Below are 22,675 nucleotides of genomic sequence, written 5' to 3'. Positions count from 1 at the left end.
GGGGGGCGGCACATACATGTAATTGATCGACGTCCTGGGGAGGGGTCTAAAAGTTTAACCGGTGTTGTAAATTGGGGGAGGCACGTGCCCCCCCCCCCCCCCCCGTGGTTACGTGCCTGGTCCGAGCAAATGTCAGTACACAGAAAGACACTATGAACGTGACTGACAAAGGGACAAAATATACAGTTTCTCAGGTAGACAAAGGGACATCCCTCACTGCTATTATGTAAAAATGTGTAGAACAGGTGAATATGCATGTGGCACCTGTTCTACACATTTTTACATAATAGCAGTGGAGGGATGTTCTTTTGTCTACCTGAGGAACTGTATATTTTGTCCGCTTTCTTTGTCAGTCACGTTCATAGTGAGAAGACGTTGAAGGTTAGACGTGTGTAAATTAAATACATTAGAATGTTGAAGTGAAACAATATTATGGGAAACGCCTCTATAGAGTGTAAATATAAATGCCTAATAATAAACTCAAGTTAGGTTCGGTTCTGTTTAAATCTTATCAAGATCTATTATTTTCTCGAAAGCTTTGATGGAGATAAATTAGAAAACACATGGTCATATTTGCTCGTTTGCAGCTTTCGATTCGATTATTGCCAATGACGCAGTTTGTTTTTGTTCAAGAGGAACCGCTCTTATTCTGCCCACTCACCCCCTCTCTGTCTGTCTCTCTCTCTCTGCTCTCTTTTTTCTCTCCCTCTCTCTCTCTCACTCTCTCTCTCTCTCTCTCTCTCTCACACACACACACACACACACACACACACTTTCTCTCTCTATATCTCTCTTTCTCTTTGAATTTTTTTCTCTCTCTATCTTTGATTTTATATGTGCCCCTTGCCACCATCTATTATAGCTACAACTGTCGTAATTGCTAACTTTGAGCACTATATATAATTATTATTATTAAGCGCTACGACAAAATCATGGCGTAAAATCCATAACTGTTAGGAGAAAACTTTATCAATATGGAATACCTTCGATGAATTAAATTTGTGTTTGTATTTGTGGTCATTAGCAAAATGTTGCTTTCCTGTTGACAAAGATTTCCTTTACCCCCCCCCCCCCCTCCCATCATGAATGAAGTTTCTAGCGACGCCCCTGTCAGTTATGTTGATCAGTGATTAAAATGATTTTATAAACGAATCTAATGTCTTTCTATTTACACAAACCATGATGATTAATATCTCAGTTGCGACACCTGATTATATTAAAAGTCGAGTGCAGATTTCTTCCTTCCTCATTCGGCGCTAGAAGCAGAGAGAGCTAGAAGGGCGATTTTTCTCCAGCGCAGTTTACAAACAGATTTTCGTTCGAAATGGCGACGCTGAAAAAAATAAGTTCCCAGATTCTGGTGGGCTTTCTGGTCGGATGCGCCCTGCTCCAACTGACGCGAGGCTTCACCGTGGGGGACTATCCTAAGTGGAAGCTGGCTGGCTGGAACAAACTACCAGGCTTCAAGGCGAGGATCACTCAAAAGGGTCTTGACTTCTGTGAGTATATACAGAGAAACTGAGTTTTGTTTGAGTCAATTCAGGGTTTTTTTTTTATTGATTTCATGTGTGTAGTTGTTTTACCGGGGTCAATTATAAGTTTGTTGGATATTTTGATGAGTAGAGAGATTAAATGTAAATTTGTCTTATCCTGTTTGGGAGAAAATTATAGTATGATTTTAATAGTTTGTCAATTTCTTTGTTTTATTCATTCATGAGGTCCCAAACGTAAAAGAAAATCAAATCCTCTAATATAACAACGTTACGACTTATCATCATCACTATCATCATCATACTGTTACAAACATCGGCGGTCATATGGCTCTCCATTTCTGTCTATTATCTGCTATTCTTAAAAAGCTGGTAGGCAAATTGCTGATTTCTTTTTCGGTTGCCCATTATTTTGTCCAGGCTGTTCAAAGAATGTCAGGCGGTGCCTTCCATTGCTTCTCTTTCCAGCAATCCTGCCCGTTGATATCGTTTTTATCTAGATGATCCTTTCCGTATTAATTATGTGACTAAGAAATTGCATTGTCTCTTTCTTGTTCTACTGAACACTTCTTCATTTGTTATCCTTCTGTCCATGATATAGTCATACTCTTTCTCAAGAACCAGGTCTCAGTGGCATCTAATATTCTACCAAGCTGTTTGTTTATTGGCCAACACTCACACCCACAGAAAAGCACTGACCAGACATGATTTTGAGACACGAATTTTGGTTTTCATAGTAAAGTTCCTATTTTTCATTACGGATTTCATCTTGTTAAATGTATCCCTTTCGACTACTAAACCTATAATAATCTAAATATTAGTGAACCGATTGAGTTCAAACATTCATGTCTATCTCTCAACTCAAGAATTCAAATCTGTTTAACTTTCAAATATCACGATATGACCTTAAAGGTGCTATGTCCCATTTGTAAGCCAAAAAAATGGAAAGATTAAATTCCAACGGCATTTGAAAGACAATACTAATTTAGAACTTCCCTCAAAACGAAAGGGCTTGAAAATGTTTTTTAGTGGGAAAATGACGACCATTAGTTGTCGAATAGACTTAAGTGGTTGCAAACACCTAAATAATAGTCTGAGGTTTGTCTGTTTTGTCTGCAAACCTCCTTTGTGAATTCAGGCCTTAAACTTGTTGATGCTTAAAAGCGTTATGACCTAAAAATGTTACAATTGAAGAACCTTTTGAGACCTTAAACTTCTAACGAATCCTGAATGATTCTGACCCTGATTAATGTTTCTGTATTCGATATTCTTACAGTCAGAGATATCGGCATGGAGACGATTCAAAAACACATCCGAGAAATGCATATTCCTAGTCAGCACGGCTCAGCTGGTCCCATCGACTACGACGCAACAAAGTAAGCTTTAAAAAAAACTTTTTGGTCAGTACATTCAACTGATTCAGTTAAACCTTGAAAAAAAAATGGATTCTAAGATCATGTTTAACGAAGGAAAACGTAAATTATACAAATTTATTAAGCCCGACCCTGGACTCTATTAAAGATCATGACTGTTTAACGAAGAAAAACTTAGACCTCGATCTACTGACTTCCTTTGTTAAAATTTAATGGCAAAATTTCACTTAAATTGTATAATACATGTGAAAGAGGATGTCATTTAACACACATTTATGCAGGTATTTCAAACAGATATGTTTGAAGTCGAATATTGATGAAAGAATACAAAATTTAGGTTTTCTGCGTACAATGACATCCTTTTCCACATTATGGTACAATTAAGTGAAATTTTGCCATAAAATTTTTGGCGAAATTTGGGCTCCCAACACTTTAGAGGGTTTTAAACCGAGCGGCGGGCTTGAATTTTAGTAGAATGCGCGGGTCGTTATGACTGAAATTCATTTTCTACATTTTAACATGAGCTTTAGGTCAAAGAGACTAGTAGCCTAGTTTTTCACAATTACCTTAACACATGAGAAAAAATATTGGGTAAAAGAGCAAAAGCTCAAATTGACTCCATTTGCTTCATACAAGATGTGAAGACGTATCTGAAGAAATCGTAAAAATAATTTCCTTTTTTTAAATACTGTGTTTTAGACAGTAATGGGTTGTTTATAAAAGAGTTGCTGAAAACCAATTTCCCGAAAATCACACCTCACTGTGGCTGTAGAAAACGCATTTAAACAGTGCAATGCACGGAGTCGGGACTAGTCCCTTCATTTCCTCACTTCTGTTGTTCTTCTTTCTCAGTCAGACATTATACATTTTCTTCAACAACAAAGAAAGAAAAGTGTTTGCCAAATCAATATACTCATGATCATGAATTATCAATACAAGATTAGTTTGATTCTGGGAGAATGCCATGTTCCCTCGTCACACTCTAGAACTCGATACTTCCTTTAAAAGAAGAGGAAACAAGCAGCTTCAGAGAAATCAAGGTAAACTTTGAAACTTATAAAGAGCATGCATGCTTGCATGGTATCGACTTTGCTTAAGGGGCAATCCAACCTTCTTTAATAACGAATTCATTCATTGTGTATGAAAGCAGGAACATAAGAGAAACAGAATGGCGAGAGTTTGAATGAACTGGACCATTAAGAAGAAGGTTGTGTGAGTGTTTGAAATGTGCATCATTAACTCTATGCGAGTCTCAAATTTGCAAATTCGTCAGTAAAGAGTGATGTAGTCGTTGATATTCGCTATACCGTTTGTCGTGTATTTAAACAAAATCCTTTTCCCGTTTTTCTACAGAGCGCCTTATTTACTCAAAACATTGTGTGGATAGATAGGTCCTCTCAAATGAAAAGAACCTCCTGTCTGAGTAATACATTTTGATGAATTGAAATTTGATGTGTTGGAACACATGAGAAATTTGTTATAGTGATATTATCGATTCAGCCAATTGAAATTCTCATAGTTACGCAGAGTTATGACAACTTTAAAAAATGAGTTACTTTCTTATCGCTTATTGTTTCTTTGGTTTCGGTCAAACTGTTATTAGTCAGCTGATCTGATTATTTTGCTCTCTTTTAAATTACTTGGAGGTATTATGTGCAGCCAACATTAAATTATGTAGAACTTTGCAGGAAGTATATGTATGAACATGTCACGTATGTCCTATCTGTGAAGTTTAATCGTTAGCAGTGCCCTAATATTCAAATTATGCAAGAAAACCTGTTTACTTTCTAGAATTCACTGTCAGTGACTGACTGACTTTTTTGTTGTTGGTAATAACATACATAAAATGAGCTGTAAAGGGTACATGAGCATTTTATTTGCCTACATCAATAACCCAATTCTTGTAATGGCCAACGTTAAACTGATTGAATCTTTGCGCAGCACAAAACGTACGACCATTCTGTACAAGGGTCTGAATATCAGACTATTACTTTAGTGATTGCAATCACCAAAGTCGATTCGACAACTAATGGTCGTTATTTTGCCACTTAATGACATTTTCAAGCCCTTTCGTTTTGAGGGATATTCTAAATTAGTTTTATCTATCAAAAGCCGTGGGAATTTAACCATTTCATTTTTGGCTTGCAAAACATTTTACATTTTAAGTACCTTTAAGTTTTGATTTTCCTTTAAGTGGATGCCTTTTGTCTCAGCTGGCAACAAGGATGTGGGCATCATCAAAGAGGGTTGTTTCATTTCCTCGTATCAGCTGGAAATAAAAAGTACGACAATTGAAAGGGAAAGGAAAAGGGAGAGAAGAGAGCCATAGCGGTTCTAAAGAGAGCTCGGGGAAATAAAAATATCCTAGCCTGCCCCCACCCCTCTCAATATTTGTTCTTGAATTTAATCGATCCACATGTAGACAATTACAACAGAACCCCCAAGCCTCCTCCAAGCCAACCCCCCCCCCCCCCCCCCCAAAAAAAAAGAAGGGCTTGATCATTAATGACAAACGTCGATGGGAAACATAACCGAGCTATCACTTCCCTGTAGCTGTTTCCAATGTTGCTTGATGATGGCAAAATAGTAGTGTAGAAGAGACCGCGTACCCCCCCCCCCCCCATTGTTTAATTGTATATGAGAAGATCCCCCCCCCCCTGGAAATTGGAAATTGATAGAGAGAGAGAGAGAGAGAGAGAGAGAAAGAGAGAGAGAGAGAGAGAGAGAGAGAGAAAGAGAAGGGGGAGTGAAAGAGAAAGTTCTGGGAAAGAAACATGAAAAAAGAAGATGATGCAACCGGTACCAATCATGGTTGAGCTCAAGCTTCACCAATGACCGCACGGTTAATGTTTAAGTTATTAGGTTACCCTTCACTTTTGTATCATGTTTTTAATTTCATTTTGTATCTTCACTTCCCTAAGACACTTTAATGTTTATGCAGAGGCTAACAGGAAATGAAAAAAGTTCATTGATGTACTATTACTTCGCAGATGTACGATGAGGAACTTAAGGTGCTTAGTTTTTGTTGTAGAATATAATAAGTATAATTGTGTCTTTTCCTGATGTAAGTATATAAAGGTTAATTGATAAATGTCAGGTTTTATATAGTACAATAAATAAAATAGTAAAATAGTAAAATAAAACAAGGAAATAAACTTTGAATATTATCGATAACATCTAGAGCTCTTTCTCTGTTTGTAGAATATAGAAAGTAGAAAGTATAATTGCATCTTTTCTCGATGTATATGATATATGTAAGTATATAAAGGTTAATTGAAAAAATTAATGTCAGTCTTTGTGCAGTAATCGCTAAAATGAAACAAGGAAATAAACTTTAATATTTAATATATTATCGATAACATCTAGAGCTCTTAGTTTGGAATCGGTTTAGAATCCCATGGCTATATGGAATAGATCGGATAGATTACTGCTAATATTGATCTTGATGAGTAGTCTTGTGCCCCAACTATCCAGATTACGATGTTTATTTTCATGTTTTAGTGAGCAGTTTATATTTTATTTAATTGAATAAATACCATATTTTTATGGATGCTTCCTCCCCAGGTGTGTGTGGCGATGGAGCATCTCATTCACCTGCTATCATCCTTTGTTCTACAATCATATAGACCGATTTACTAACATATTCAAATATATGGATGTTTATTTCCTGGGGACCTAGTGACGAGTTATCCATTAACCTGTTATTAAAGAATAAACTACTGTATAGTTGGAATCCAGTTTGCATACATTACTTGTTGCTATGTCGGGCAAGCTTTCAGGTTGTCAAGAACAACAGTTTGTTTAAAATGTATCAATAAAATGTAAATGTTTTAGTAAACCGGTCTATTGCCAGAACGCAAATTGCATGATTAAGTTGGTGCTCTACTGGGGTGAAGGTTTGGCATAAATAAAAATGATTTGTCAACTACTATAATGTTAGTATTTTTAAATAAATGAGTAACAATTGTTCCTTTGTTATATATTTTTCACAAGATAAAGATTTTACCTTATCAGCTTTAATTTTCCCCCATTGAAAAGTAATGGTTTTGTTATTAAAATAAAAAGTCTTTCCAATGAAAGCTTGATGCATACTACATGTACAAGCTCGCCTAGTTCGTCACATCATCAAGAAAATGGCTGCCTTGGCCGATGTCATGCTATAAGAGGCATTACATCATGCCAAGAATATCTTCATTTATATATATTGTACATCAAATGGCAGGAATAAGTTTCATTTTTCAGAATACCTACACTCATTCTTTGGGGTGAGGTTTCTTTACCGACTCTAAAGCTTGCCAGACATAGCAACAGCTACTGTATGCTAAGTTGATTCCATCAGTGCATAGCGCAACTGCAATACTAAGCAGGCGAAGGAAATACAAATGTAGTATCGACGATTTCTTGGAAGATTCACTTTAGAATACCCCACCAATAGGGTTAATGTACATAAACGTCAAAGACCTAGGTTTAGGGTTAGGGTTAGAGTTAGGGTTAGGATTAGGTTAAGTGTTATTTAAAAAGCTTAATACTCAAAGATTTAGCTTCATTGGTGAAGTTTTTGGTACCCTACGAACGTTTTGTCAATTTTAGTGGTGGGTATTCTAAAGTTGTTCTTTGGAAATACTTTAGTAAACATGTCTATTATTTTATGTGTGTAGTATCAGGATCGTCTCCTTTGGGCTACCGGCCTCCGTCGACCCTAACATCCCGTCCAAGGATGGCCTGGCGCTTCATGTGAGAAAGGGTTCGTTCTCCCTACATGGGGATCTCAGATACAAGTTTGTGTAAGTATGTACATACAGCGGCGTAGACACGGGGGTACGACCCCAATCACATATGCCCCCTAAAATATTTGTTTTAATAATGTTCTTCCGTTATGTTGAAATTGATTTGATGTCAAGTATATTTTTTTCATTAAATGTAGTTCTGAATATATATGTTACTATCTTCTGTGCATTAGTCATATGATTTTTAGCTACACGTAAATGCGGCTCTACATGATACAGATTAGTGTTTGAGACGACGTTTCAGTTTCTAGATGGCTTTCAGCTGTCGATAAAGAAGATTAGAAAATGGACGCTTGGTAATCAATTGCACATTAACCCTGTCTTTCCGACGGATAGGTATGCCGTGTATAAAATCATTTACATCTCCGGTGTAGGGTGATAAAAAAAAATTATGGAAAAATAATCTGTTGAGATAATTCAAGGAAGAAAAAAAAACCTTTAAAAAAAATATTGAGAAAAAAAAAAAAAAAAAAAAAATTACCCAAATAAGCATTTTTCGAGGAAAAAAAAAATTAGAAAAAATAAAATTTACTCAAAAAAGTATTTTTCGGGAAAAAAAGAGATAGTGGAAAAATAAATTTCAAGGGGAAAAAAATTCATTAAAAAAAAATTGAAAAAACAATGACCCTCTGTAATGGTGTAATGTGTGTAATAAGCGAGTTCACGGTTGCAGTCTGAGCATGAGCAGATAAAGGTCATTGCAGAACAAATTTTGAAATACACGGAGGCGATATTCTCACCTGTGTATCATGAAGTGCACTGAATGTGCATGAATGCATAATGTTACATAACTTTCATGAGCACGTATCCAGACTGGATACGTGCTCATGAAAGTTATGTAACATTATGCATTCATGCACATTCAGTGCACTTCATGATACACAGGTGGAAGTATTCTTTGAAAAGAGGAAACAAATGCTATTTATATAGCCCCTCCATCGCTGTAGGAGTGATTATTTCAAAATGTACAAAGTGGGACCTCTTCATGTTTTGAAGATCTGTGGATATTTGTGGGTCATTGCAGTAATGTGCTAACCGTGAACTGGTCTATTGGTGACATACAGTCCTCAAGAGGGCGACATGCATTGATTAAAAATATATTCATTTCACCGGCCGGTAAAATATAACCAACCAGGAAAATATAACAATTTGGATCCTCGCAATTGATATCATGTGACGAGCTCTGGACCAATCACATCTCGGTATCTGTCTAAGCTATTGATAGATATTCTATATAATGTTTCTCCTTTGCGCCATAAAATATTGTATCGCTAATGCATTAGTGCAGCCAAATGAGGTAGGTAGGTAGGGACGGAGGGAGGGAGGGAGGGAGGGGGTGGGGTGGAATACCCCCTTAGATAATGATTCTTCAGAATGATAAAATCGGTCATTCAACATTCTTCAAGCATATTTGGCAATATATTGGCAAAAACTAGGCAATATTTTGTTACATATTGTCGGTACATGCTACACCCTCCCCTGCCTTAGTTAGTTCTTTAACCCTAATAGGGCCGGGGACACAATGCCCCCCCCCCCCCCCCCCCGTCGAATTTCTGCCGCTGCATCAAAACCCCTGAACCTTTGGCGCTGACATTTCATGAGTTATTTTCCTCATGTCTTCCGCACATTGCGATACCAAATTTGTTATGGGCTGACCTATGGTGCGGGTGTTAGGTGACAAAATATCATCACATGTCAATCAAAATATGTAATTTTCATAAATGTGCGTGTGTAAGTATATTGCAGTTATATGATCTTTAATCACAATAACTATCTTTAATTCTTAGGTTGACTCATCATGGACACTTCGATGCCAAACTTGCAGATATCTCGCTCGATGCTAACATACGAATCGGTATGCAGTTCTATCCGGAGTTCTATATTCTAATTCTCAAACTCGCAGAAGAAGAAAATAATTTTGCTTTAATATCACAAAAGGCAATGCTATATTCTTAGTACTACATCATTGTGTTCTATGTAGAGGTAGCGTGGTCTAGTGGATATGTTTTCGGACTGTAAATCATATGGTTTGCAGATCGAGTCCAGCCGCGGGGCTAGTGTCCTTGGGCAAGATATTAATCTACATTTGCCACTCTCCACTCAGGTGTTCAATGGGTATGTGGGAAGACGGGTGTTTGATCGTCTTATCATGGTAGTTCAGCTAAAGCTAAGGTAATAATATGATTATGGTATTCATAATGATAAGGCTACTCTGGGTAAACAAGACATATCATTATCATTATAACTATTTTAAGGCTGAGTATCCTTGAATAGCGTATTTGCAATGACGCCTCGTGTGCACCGGGTCCGACACTACTCGCATTATTTTCTCCCCCCCCCCCCCCCAGGAGTGGACTCTACCGGCAGACCTACAGCAAGTGCTGAAAGCTGTTATTTCCATGTCGGATATGTTCATGTCGATCTTCATGGCACGGCTCGGTACGTATTAACTTAGCTCTTTTTTTTTCATCCTCGGACAAATACAACGTGAAAAATCACTCCGGGCGACTAAACTACCCCAGACAATTGTTCCCTCGGGCAAAAACCGCTGTAACATTCCCCGAACAACTGCCTCTTAGCAAACGGAACGATTCACTTTTTTGTGTAATAAGGGCTTTACCCCAAAATGCTTAAATTGCAAGTCAATGTTGGTATGGGGACGATACGAACCAGAGGGTAAAGTTGTGACCCCCCCCCCCTCCTCAGCACACACACAGTCATTTGCATTGCGAGATTTTAATCTCGTTGTCGAATAATCAGACATTTTAAAGACCTTTTGAGGGGTGATTTTCTTTGACAATTCTTGGCAAATTTACATCAGAAATGAGCGAAATCCCTCTATTATAGCCTATTATATTTCCCTCTTGTTACGAATCTAGTTATTATTAATGATTATACATAATATTCACGATGATTATGAAAATGTATGCGCACGGGCAAATGAGTTAGTTACATGGAAGACTTTAATAAAGCACCGGTCATGGATAAAAGTAAGCTAATTTTCGTGATTATTAAGGACTTTTAGATTGAGTTGACGAGAACGGCGTGAATTACGTCCACTGATCATGCGTGTCTATGGCAAGACGTTTTAACATTTATTCCTATTTCTTGATATCAAGAATTACCATTGCTTTATAACAGAAAATCATTTCAAGAAATAAGAATAAATGTTAAAACGGCTTGCCATGGACACGCATGATCAGTGGACCAGGATTTTTTTAGGGGTGGGGGCCCAAATTTGAAATCAATTTGAAATTTAGTGTGCTGAAATATGAAAATCGTGCCGGCCGAAAATTCTCTCAGTTGGGGGGGGGGGGGTGGTAGTGAGCATTTTTTTTTTGGCTCTCGAAAATTTGAAAAATTGCACCCCCCCCCCCTTGAGCGCCATTCTCCAAAAAAAGGTAAAATTAACGTTAAAAAATGTAAAAATACACATTTTTTCCCAGGGGGGGGGGGGGACCTGGGCCACCCGCCCCCCCCCCCCCTGTATCCGCCACTGCAGTGGACGTTCACGCCGTTCTTGACCACTCAATCTAAAAGTTTCTTATGATTTAGTGTCTGGTGAGAATACGATGCTGAAAAAGTATTCTAACATGATGGTCTTTATTGCAATCGTTTCAGGATGTTTGAGGATAAGGTCGCCGATAAGTTGAAACAGACCTTGAATCAACAGGTAAATTCGGAGCCAGCGTCATTTTTTCTCTCTCTTGGGGTGGGGGGGGGGGCAGAGGGTACGATCGTTGAACACAAATATGAAAAATCAGGAACAAAGGGGAAAAAAATGTAAAGAGAAGTATTAAATCGAGAGAGGTCTCACGAAAGGGGGAAGGGCATGGGTAAACAAAAATCAGTCATAACAAATTGAGAGGGGGGAGGCGGGGGGAGGGTCTAAATTTAAACTTTCCAATGGGGGGGGGGGGCAAGAGAAACTAATGACGACACTTCTCTTAAAAGGTGATCATGAATATTCAGTTGCATTTACTAGTAGCAAATGAATGCTTTACAATGAGAGCCCTTCTTGCATGTCTACTTTTAAATAAAAATTAAATTTACATAATACAGAATAATACAGAATCTGTGATTTTCATTTACAAATGTTTTTTAAGAGCATTTCCATCATTTTGTCGAAACCACTATAATTGTTTCTTTTTACATATAGAGTAAGATTACTGTGTTTATTGATGTTAATACACCAGTTTACAGTTGTATCAGTGCGCATGAGCAGACAGTTGACCTCGGGTCATTGGCCCCGGAACAGGGCCAATTTGGCCCTGTTCCGGGGCCAATAACCTCTGACCTCTGGTATTTATGCGTAAATTAAGATTGCGCCCATGCAAATGATGATATGCGCGCACAACGCAGCGCGCAGGCAGTGATATCATCATAATTTGCATGGGCGCAATCTTAATTTACGCATAAATACATGACCTCTAGGTCATTGGCTTTGTTTAATCGCCAATTAAAATGGCGCACACAACTGTAAACTGGGGGGTGTTTCACAAAGATCCTAAGTAGAACTTAACACTAAGTTGGACTTAAAAATTATGGACAGCCATTGGAGTCTTGAAATTAAATGTATTCAAAAGCAGATATTTAAGTATTTTAGACTTTTTATAAATTCCACATCCAGAACATGAAATCTCCTTGAGGATAGAAAATATGAATGATTTGAATCAACATTTTATGCCTTTCAAAATAACTTTTACAAAATATTTTCAAAGATGCTAATGGCTTTCCATAATTTTTAAGTCCAACTTAGAGATAAGTTCAACTTAAGATCTTTGTGAAACACCCCCCTGGTGTATTATATTCCTTTCTAATTCAGGTCTGCAGCAGTGTTAACAAAGCTATCAATCAGGATCTGGAGAACAAATTGAGAGCGCTAAACGGTAAAACAGTTATGTCAGCTAAAGCATGTGTAGACAAATTGTTGGGCTTACTAAATGATTAAACTCTCATCGAAAAATAATTCATAGGACTGTATATTGGACTACTTTACAATTTAATCCGTATTTTACGAAAGGGGAACTTATAGACCTTACACTAACTTCCTGATTTTGAACTGAAGCCTATATAAACCCTGCGTCGATTTTAAATTTAGTAAAATACGGGCTTCTTATAAAGGACAGCATTTCAATAATTTTCAAATACTGTAATTATATTTCTAGCTTATTAATGAGATGTCTAAGTAATTGTTTGTAAGCTTTGTATAAGGCATTTGTTGAATAACCGATGGATCGAAACAAACGAGAAATCCAGTTCTAGCAGATCAATAGATGAGGTTGAAACACGATAATTCCTGCGAAATCTACTCCAATTTCTCTAAATGAATAGTAATTATGCATGTTTGACACTGACAATATTATTTGAAACTTTCAAAATTCTGACTCACTACAAGGCAAAGAAGAATTTCACGGCAGCAAATATTATTATCATTTTTTTATTAGGAAATTATGATGCAACATTGCTCAATATACATGATCTTTTCTCATCATGCAGGGTGCATGTATGTAGATTCCCTTTGAATAGAATGTAAGGTGCACTTGCTATACATGCAGGGGTCTATTACGATCATGAAAAGTTGTCATTTTTTCTCTGACAGTGACCATTCCCTACAAAGACATGTTCAAGTTTGACTACTCTCTCGTCCAAAGTCCATCTTTCAATGGCTCTGTCGATACTGCTCACAAGGTATGCCTTTTCAGAGGCGGATCTAGCTTTTTGCTAAGGGGGGGGGGGGGGGGGGGGGGTAAGGGGGGGGGAGGGGGGGTTGACGAAATTTGAAAATCGCGCCGACCAATATTTCGCTCGGTGGGGGGGGGGGGGGGTAGAAAGCAGTAAAAAAACAAAAAAAACTTATGTTTTACTTTTTGTAATACTTTTTTGTTGCCAGCCCGAGGGGAGGGGGTGTTAAACCCCCTAACCCCCTCCTAGATCCGCCCCTGCTGTTTTTAATGTTTTAAATCATAAATAGCCCTTTCAGGATATGGTTTATCTTTAGGGCTATAAATTGATCACATTAAATTCTCCAAATTGACAACAATCATATATTTTTTTTAATTGCTACATTGTTCTAATAAAATTTAATATTTCTGAAAACACCAAAAAATGTGTACGTTATCAAAAATTTTAAACAGTGGACAATTTTGATCGAAAAATAATGATTTTTAACCTGTCAACGAGTCGCCTACATCTCCACAATTGGGACCACCGTGTTTACCACTTTAAATGACTTTGGCCTTTTGCTCCTTAATCCAGTTCCTAATCCCAGGAGACCGTTGATTATAATCCTAGGTCTGAGCAATATTTGTCTTAAATATCTTGTCAGGGCGAAGTGTACCCGATTGGGAGTAAGGCCGAATGCCCGATACCAATACCCGGGATACCACAAGACTCGGATCGGACTTCGAAGATGCTGTTCTTGTGGGTAACCGACTACCTGCCCAACTCTGCCGGTTACGTCTTACAGGAAACCGGACATCTGCAGCATACTGTGACTCCCGAAAACGTGAGATAATACAATACTTAATTAACTTTTCAAAGTAAACTTCATTATCGAATCTGACAAGTCACTATTTCTGTTTCAATTTCACTCTTCAAAAATATGTCGTTTCTCCCGGCTTACAAAAAACAGAAGTATGTACAAATTTAATTTGATTTAACAATTTAACAAACAAAGTAAACATTGAAATATCTGTATTCGTTTTCATGGTAAATGTTCGATTTTATTTAAAACAGAGAATACGCTTTCACAGGCCTATGGGCCATAATACTCGCTACAAAATAGATATAAAATAGACGGTGAAGAAAGAAGAGAAATTGGTTTTTCAAAGTCAGTTAAAAAAGGCCACATTATTTGCAACAATAGGTGTGCTTATTGCATTATTTACACAATGCAGTATTACTGATTAGTTAGACTCACATAATAATGATACCATTCAATTTACGCGTTATAGTGATCATTTTGTTGGTATTGTTGTTGTTTATTCTTTGAAGGTGCCACCAGAATATAACAAATACCTCAACACCTCAAGCATGGCCCTAAAGATGCTCATCCCGCAGGTAAAAAATGCACCATTCCTTCAGCGGGAATGTAAATTGTGATCCCAATACGATGTTCCACAGTTTATCACAGTGTTTTGATTAGTATTAACACATTTATACTGTACAGTATGTTAAACATAGTCACTGCGGTTACGCTGTGGTGAACCAGACACAAGTGTACAACATAATGCATGCTGTGGTTACACTGCAATGTTTCCACGGTACATTACACTGTTTCGAATAGTGTGAACAAAGTCACTGTCACAGCATGAACACAATCACTACCATATTTTGTAAATGAAGAAAGTTAATGTTGTGACCTCCCTGAGATGTTTCCACATTGTTTCACCATGTTGAGCATAGTGCGACGACAAGGTGAACAAATTCATTGTCACACTATAGGCAGTGTGAACAAAGTCATTTCCATGTACACTATAGGCAGTGTGAACAAAGTCATTTTCATTTACACTATGGGCAGTGTGAACGAAGTAATTTTCACACTATGGGCAGTGTAAACAAAGTCATTTTCATGTACACTATGGGCAGTGTGAACAAAGTCATTTTCATGTACACTATAGGCAGTGTGAACGAAGTCATTTTCATGTACACTATGGGCAGTGTGAACAAAGTAATTATCATGTACACTATGGGCAGTGTGAACGAAGTCATCGTCACACTATGGGCAGTGTGAACAAAGTCATTGTCATGTACAATATGGGCAGTGTGAACAAAGTCATTGTCACACTATGGGCAGTGTGAACAAAGTCATTGTCATGTACACTATGGGCAGTGTGAACAAAGTCATTGTCATGTACACTATGGGCAGTGTGAACAAAGTCATTGTCATGTACACTATGGGCAGTGTGAACAAAGTTACTGCCACGTTATGTACAGTGTGAATACAGCCACCGTGTGAATACAGAGATATATTGAAATATGAATCAAATGCCCCTATCTCTCACACGGCTTAGCATATTGTGGAGACAGTTTGTAGAAATTCATTGTCACCGAGGAGTTCGAACACTGCACTGTCACACTTTAAACTGTTCCAAATCGTCTTTGTGGTGGTACTCCGTTTTTTTTTCTTTCGTTTTTAAAATATATTTTGACCGTGTTCACATTGTAACTTAAAGTGTGAAAATAGTGTTAACACAGTCTGATCTGGTCATATGTTGATCACATTATGAATATGTTGTTATACCACTGTGAATATGGGATACAAGTTGTCTTCACAATATCAACACAGTGATAAAACTATGAATCCATTTAAAGATGTGTGAATACTGACAGTAAATAAACTGTAAAGGCAGTAATTTACACACTGCTTTCATGCACACATTTACATTGTCAATCTGATCAATGACATTGTTGGGGGGGGGGGGGTGGTATTATCATGTTTAAACAAAAAAAATCATTAAAGACCTCCTGCAAATTCATTAATATTTCCTTTTATCTTTACACCTCTACGATCACAAATATCCAAAGTATTAGCCTTCACATCAAAGAGTATTCACTCGATAATTCTGTTTTGTCCCTTTTTAAACACCGAAACTTTCAGATCAACAAGATGTACCCGAACATGGCGATGTGGATTAGTCTGAACAGCACCAAGGCTCCCGCGGTCAAGATCGCTCCGGGCTGCATCCAAGCCGTCTTGACTGCCGACTGCTCCCCATACGCAGTTCAGCAGAACAAGACCAAGACCTTCCTGTTCACACTCGGCGTGGTATGTACTTTTTAGTTGGTAACAAAAGTGACAGGAATCAACGCATTGCATTATTTACGGTAACCGATTTATTAGAATTATGGGATTTATAATTTAGTTTCATTTAACATCAAGATAACCTTTTTTGTTACTTTCTAATATTTTGTGCTTTCTTGCGCAGCCATACCTATAGGTAATATATATAGTTGATATTAGAAAACAAAATATCGGAGAGAAAGAGAGAGAGAGAGAGACAGAGACCAGGAAAGAGTTTGTGTTAGAGAGTGATAGATATTTGAAAGTATTTGTCTTAGGCCTTCACCTCAAAATATGATTTAAAAAACATGTAGTTTCTTTCTGGTATGGTTGTGAGTTTTAGAAATATATAAGGATCTATTGAATTTGTGGTCCCAAAGATTTATCCAGGGACTTTATGGCATGTCTCTGATTTATCTATCGATATTAATTAACAGACCATTACTGTGGAATTGACTGTCGGGACGAAGGGCAACAACATCACGTGGGTCGTGTCCTCTTTCAGGTAATTCCATTAAAACTGAGATCATATTAAGTGCATCAAATATAAAAGTGTTGATGCGATCTGAACACCCCTTTCAGAAATGGAGAATTTATTCAGTTGTTGGTATATCGTTTATGAATATGATGAGCCCTTATTATCCTCATTTTTGTGTATGCATTTTTATCCTAAGTTGATAGTCTTGTTTTGAGGGTCCTTTCCTGTTTCATTATTTGTATAGCCTTGATCATGATTAAAATATTTGGACTAAGTCTCAATATATTGAATTAATTTTATTTGAATAGAATCATTTACTTAGTATCTTTCTCTTGTATGTAATTTGACAGCCCCTACCCCAAAATTTGATGAGAGATGCATACGTGGGTTCAAATTAAATACTTTGATTCGATTCCAAATCGATTAAAATGTGTTTTTTTCTTAAATCTATGCGAAAACTTGAACTTGGTTACTCTGTAATATGTGTAGAGGTGTAAAAGTATGGCATTGTGATTTAATTTCATAGCAAACCACTTATCGAGTCCAGGGGGAAACAACGGGTGATGGCTTTTAATTTAGTGGAGAATTAAATCGTAGAATTAAAAAATTAATAATTCTAACGGAAATCTTAGAAGAGCTGTCGTCATTTTCTTTCGCACATAGAACCACTTTGAAGGAGGGTCACTCTGAAGTGGGACCTATTCCGGTGAGTTGACCATTACATTGAATTTAATTTCACTTATTAACCATATATACATGTAAAAGCAAAACATACAATAGAAAACAGAATACATACAAAATACAAAGCAAATATGGACCACAAAGAAGCAAATTGCTTATAAATAGGGCCCCCACAAAAAGAAAATTAAATTAAATATAATTCAGTCACCATACCCACACATGCACACAGTCACACACACATACACACATACCTACATGAATACTGTCGTTACAAACTTTTAAATAGGAATTTTCGACAAAGCTTTTAAAAAAGGATAAAGTTGAACTTAATTTTTATAGAAGTGGGTAATTGGTTCCACTTCTTCAAGCCTACAACATTTAATGAATTACTTTGGGTTGATGAAAATGGTCTTTTTGATGAGTGGCATGTGAATGGATTTTTGAATTTTGAATAAACATATTATATATTTCACATGAAAAATGTTATGTCTTACAGAGTACATAAAAATTAGAGTATTGAATGTATTCAAATCGTATGAAGGCAATGTTTGCATCTGTTTAAAGAGTGGTATACTTCGACTTTGCATTTGCATTCATAAATTCATGCTGATCACTGTTATCACTCTTTATTCAGTCTCTTTAAAGATAAGTAATGGTAAAAGGGACAGTAATAAGTCCATACAAAAATGTTGTCACAATATTGCGATGCTCGCGATCGCAACTACTTTCGAAAAATCATCCTAAGGCAATTCCATAGGGCTTTCACGAAAGGGCGCAAGACGTGAACGTGATACGTGATACGTGACTGTTCGTTGCAAGCCATTCCATAGCATTGTGCGTCACCTATTGAAAGGTGCGAGCATGGCAATGACGTATTATGTAATCCGAACATGATCTTTACGGGACCTAACATACATTTATTCTTTCTTCTTTGTCTCGCAGGTCTCTAGCATTCAGCAAAAAGTCGACATGGCGATCAAGTTGTTCATACTCCCAAAGATAAATCGTAAGATCTACTTGCCAGTATTTTCATGATATAACAACCCAGTATGCTCTGTTTCAGAGTGGTTTCTCCCGTTATTTTGTAACATTCTGAAAGAATTTCAGCGTAGCGTATGTATACGAAGGATGCGAATAAGCTAAATTATCAACTTTCATGTGTTATACTTTCAAATATAATTTTTATAAATCAATCTATCTATAAACGTACCCTTCAACCAGCACATAGCAATATGTGATATAATTAATATACTGGATTAATAGTACTAATACTGGGCCTAGTGATTACGACCCGGTGACCCGGGTTCGAAACCAAGGCGATGCGATAGTGCCCTTTGGTAAGGCATAAATCCTCATTACCAGGTCCCTCGGAGAGGAACTAAAGTCGTCGGCCGTCTGGTTGCTTACTTACAAGCATTTATGCTTTCTTAACAGTCAGGTAAAATTACCAAATTAAAATTATCAACAACAAATTATCAAAAAAGTTATGGTTCTTCTTTGTACTTACTTATTAACTCTAACTGTTTTTGTTTGGTTTTTTATGTGCACTTTTTGCTTACTGATTATAACACGGACGTAAAGATCTATAAAAAAAAATCAACCTAAGAAATGCCAATATCCCTGCGGTCACCCTTTGAAATATATGAACATTACACAAAGTGAAAAGAGGGAGTTTTTAGTACATATTTTGCCCGCCCCCCCCCCCCGACTCAGGGTGGGAATGACCGCATGCGTGTTGCCAAACACTTACTGTCCGGTAAAGGGGTACTTTTCGTGCGACAAAGTCCGGCCCGAGAATTGTAAAAAAAAGGGGTGTATTTGACTTTTCACCCGGAGATTTCTTTAAAAAGGGGGTGTTTTTCCTTTTTTTCTCTTATCTCTTTGGACTCCTGAGAAGTTATTCCGAATCTAGGGGGGTACATTGAGCATTTTCCTGATTTAGGGGGTCTCCAAGGCAGGAAAAGCCCGCGAAAGGGGGGTCCGGAAATGTTGGCAGTCCTCAGATAGGGGTGCTTTCAAAAAGAGGGAACGAGCATATGCGTACCCTTAATAACACTGAGTGGGGGGGGGGGGGGGCCGGGATATTTTGTTAGAAAATAAACACATTATGATTTTAATCATGCCGTTGTTTTTGATTAACAGGAATGGGCGTGGCTGGAGTTCCTCTGCCCAAAATGGATGGGTTTGAGATGACAAATACATCCATCACACCAGGACTGGTAATACTAAATGTTTTTTCTTTTAATTTAATATTTTTATATATCATTTCTTAAGGTTCAAGTATTTTAACTTGTTTGTATTAGGTCACAATGTGTTTTTTTTTGTGTGTGTTGGCTCTTATTAATGATTGATATATTTAACAACTAAATTAATGTGCAACTTTAGATTTATTTCTCTACTTAGTAATGAATGAAGCAACTTCCGATATCTAGGCATTTTTAATAAATGGCCCAAATATCTGACATCCCACCCACATACTGTTTTACCGAGAGGGCCTAAATATGTTCAAATTATGATAATCTAAGAAAAAAAGTCTGAATACCTCCCGGGAAACGATTTTTTGTTTTGTTTGGGGGGGGGGGGGGTGTTCGTATGCCCTATACCCCCCCCCCCCCCTCCTGGTATCTGAAACTGATTGTCAATGCTTACATTTACTATAACACACTGTACATTGTATAGGGCTGTTGCTTATCTTGGAGCTAGGAGTTCGGTTTCTATATAATTATCACGTAAACTGAAATTAAACTCACTACATTACTTCAACACAGAACTGAATAATTAATATTACAAATGAACATAAAGTTAAAGACCAATCCTTTTATTTACTTTTCTGGTCTTATACAGGGATTCCTGAAGATTGGAACCGATCTCGTTCACACGCACCAATCGGCCAATGCCGCCTAACGACTTTGTTGGTCCGTCTTGCTGGTCATAATAGTATAGGTCTTTACATTCACGATATGTGGCTTCTACCACGGACCTACTATATACATGCTTCTATCGAGCTAGGATATGTTGTTGTTGTTGGTAGTGGTGCTTTAATATGTCGATTGTCCATCGATTATTGGATGATTTTCGCCAGAGAATAACTTAAGGGTGTGGTCCATGCATGTAAATATAAAATATATCCTATAACACTTTCAATTTCACAAAGGACGTGTCGAGCTGTAAAGTTCACTACTTATATCATCACTTTCACACTATGGCCTAGGCCTACTACCGGAAAAGCATATCTACAATAAGAATTCGAGTTTCACTTATAATTATGTACTAATTTTTCTTAAAGAAATACATGTATTAGGTTAGTATTTTCACATGCTTGATAAAATGTTATCATCATTGGTATGCTCAAGATGTAGTGTAAAATCTGAACAAAGTAGATCAGTCGTATTAAAATAATGCTGTTTTTGAAGCTGTGACTGCAATGTAAATATTTCGCCATAGGCAGTGGTAACTACAATGGAAATTAAATTGCGTTAACATGGTCAAACAATGAATGTGGCTATAATTGCAGTAACATATTTTCATTGATAATGAGTAATAATAGTGTTGTAAAAGTACTTAATAACATATGACCATTTTTTTGTCATTTTCAAACAAGCTTGAGAATTTAGTAAATTTTAGTTTATTTTTTATGAGTATGAATACAAAATACAATGGGAGGAAACTCAGGAAAGTACTCGATTGTTAAACTTTGAATAGACAAATATATGTTACAACAATATTAAGCCCTACATCACTGAAGGCGATCCTTTCCTTCTCATTTAGTTTTAAAAATGTTTTATTAAGCGGGTGTATAGGACCTATATTAGAAACTTTCAATCGACTATTGTTGGTGAAAAGGGTGAAATTGAAATTTTAAATATAATTGCTCTTAAAGTATGCCTATATTTTGTCAAGATAATGAAATTTGAATAAAATGCTCCTTATGGCTCTGCCAAAAGCAAAACTCACTTTAATTTTGATTTTTAGTTTTACTTTAAAGACAGAATACGGAAAGCAAAACACAAATGTAACAATAAGGAATAAGATGATGAGGGGGGGGGGGGTTGCAGAGAATGGGAGAGAGGCAGATATCAATAGGCAGACAAATATGGGATGGTGGAGCGAGGAAGAGAGAGAGAGAGCTCCGAGGAAGAGAGAGAGAGAGAGAGAGAGAGAGAGAGAGAGAGAGAGATTTATTTAACAAAAATTGGAGCAGAGCTTCATTAATGCTCCGCGATAATTTTCTGCACTAACCGAATTCCTAACTTCATCCCTGAACCCAACACTAAACCTAACCCTTACCCTAAACATAACCTAAAGCCCAATAGCATCCCTCAGACGCATACGCAGGGTGGGTGGGGGGGTTAACCCCCTCATTTTTTTTAATGTGTGTAGTTTGAAGGGAAAAAAATTCCTCTTACCCCCCCCCCCCACCCCCCCGCTTATTCAACGGCTGGCTGAGTAGTTGCGATTTTGGGGGGACCCAAAAAACAGTGTTCTTTACCCCCCCCCCCTCCCCGCTTATTCAGCGGCTGGCTGAGTCGTTGCGAAATTTTCGGCCCGATTTAAAAATGTTAACCCCCCCCCCCCCCCCTTGAAAAAAAATCCTGAGTACGCTACTGGCATCCCTAATCATCACCCTATACCTTTAACGAATGTAAGTACACAGAAAGAAGACGTCTTAATAAAGGTTAGACGTGTGTATATTAAATAAACTTTGAATTTGAAGTGAAAAAACATTATGGGCAACGCCTCTATAAAGCGTAAATATGAAAAACTAATAATAAACTCAAGTTAGGTTCGGTTCAGTTTAAATCTTATCAAGATCTATTATGTTCTCGAAAGCTTTGATGGAGATAAATTAGAAAACATTTTGACATATTTGCTTGTTTCAGCTTTCGATTCAATAATTGCCAATGACGCAGTTGGTGTTTGTCCAGGAGGAACCGCTCTTATTCTGCACAATCATTCACCTCTCTCTTTCTTTCTCTATCTCTGCTCTCTTTCTCTCTCCCTCTCTCTCACTCTCTCTCTCTCTGTCTCTCTCTCTCTCTCTTACACACACACACACACACACACACTTTCTCTCAATGTAT

At 37.3% G+C, this 22,675-nt stretch overlaps 1 protein-coding gene across 1 annotated transcript; it reads left to right on the top strand.

Moving 5' to 3' along the window:
- Positions 1 to 1,243: 1,243 nt before the first annotated feature.
- Positions 1,244 to 21,547, top strand: LOC100889613 (bactericidal permeability-increasing protein). The gene is made up of 16 exons (XM_030975989.1): positions 1,244 to 1,499; positions 2,767 to 2,866; positions 7,522 to 7,647; positions 9,438 to 9,505; positions 9,999 to 10,089; positions 11,272 to 11,323; positions 12,476 to 12,539; positions 13,253 to 13,341; positions 13,979 to 14,158; positions 14,647 to 14,712; positions 16,253 to 16,420; positions 16,873 to 16,940; positions 17,577 to 17,619; positions 18,537 to 18,600; positions 19,737 to 19,813; positions 20,439 to 21,547. Exons 1-16 carry the CDS (start codon positions 1,325 to 1,327, stop codon positions 20,496 to 20,498), a joined length of 1,491 nt encoding a protein of 496 aa, XP_030831849.1. The 5' UTR covers positions 1,244 to 1,324; the 3' UTR covers positions 20,499 to 21,547.
- Positions 21,548 to 22,675: the final 1,128 nt, after the last annotated feature.

The sequence above is a fragment of the Strongylocentrotus purpuratus genome, unplaced genomic scaffold, assembly GCF_000002235.5.
Source record: "Strongylocentrotus purpuratus isolate Spur 01 unplaced genomic scaffold, Spur_5.0 spur5_scaffold_8, whole genome shotgun sequence".
NCBI lineage: Eukaryota > Metazoa > Echinodermata > Echinoidea > Camarodonta > Strongylocentrotidae > Strongylocentrotus > Strongylocentrotus purpuratus.
Note: the sequence above shows the minus strand (reverse complement) of the source record. Positions and strands in the feature narration are given on the sequence as shown.

Coding starts and splice junctions, on each gene's coding strand:
- LOC100889613 (XM_030975989.1), top strand. CDS start 1,325: ATGGCGACGCTGAAAAAAATAAGTTCCCAGATTCTGGTGGGCTTTCTG. Junction 1,500..2,766: donor TCAAAAGGGTCTTGACTTCT/GTGAGTATATAC, acceptor ATATTCTTACAG/TCAGAGATATCGGCATGGAG. Junction 14,159..14,646: donor ATACTGTGACTCCCGAAAAC/GTGAGATAATAC, acceptor TATTCTTTGAAG/GTGCCACCAGAATATAACAA.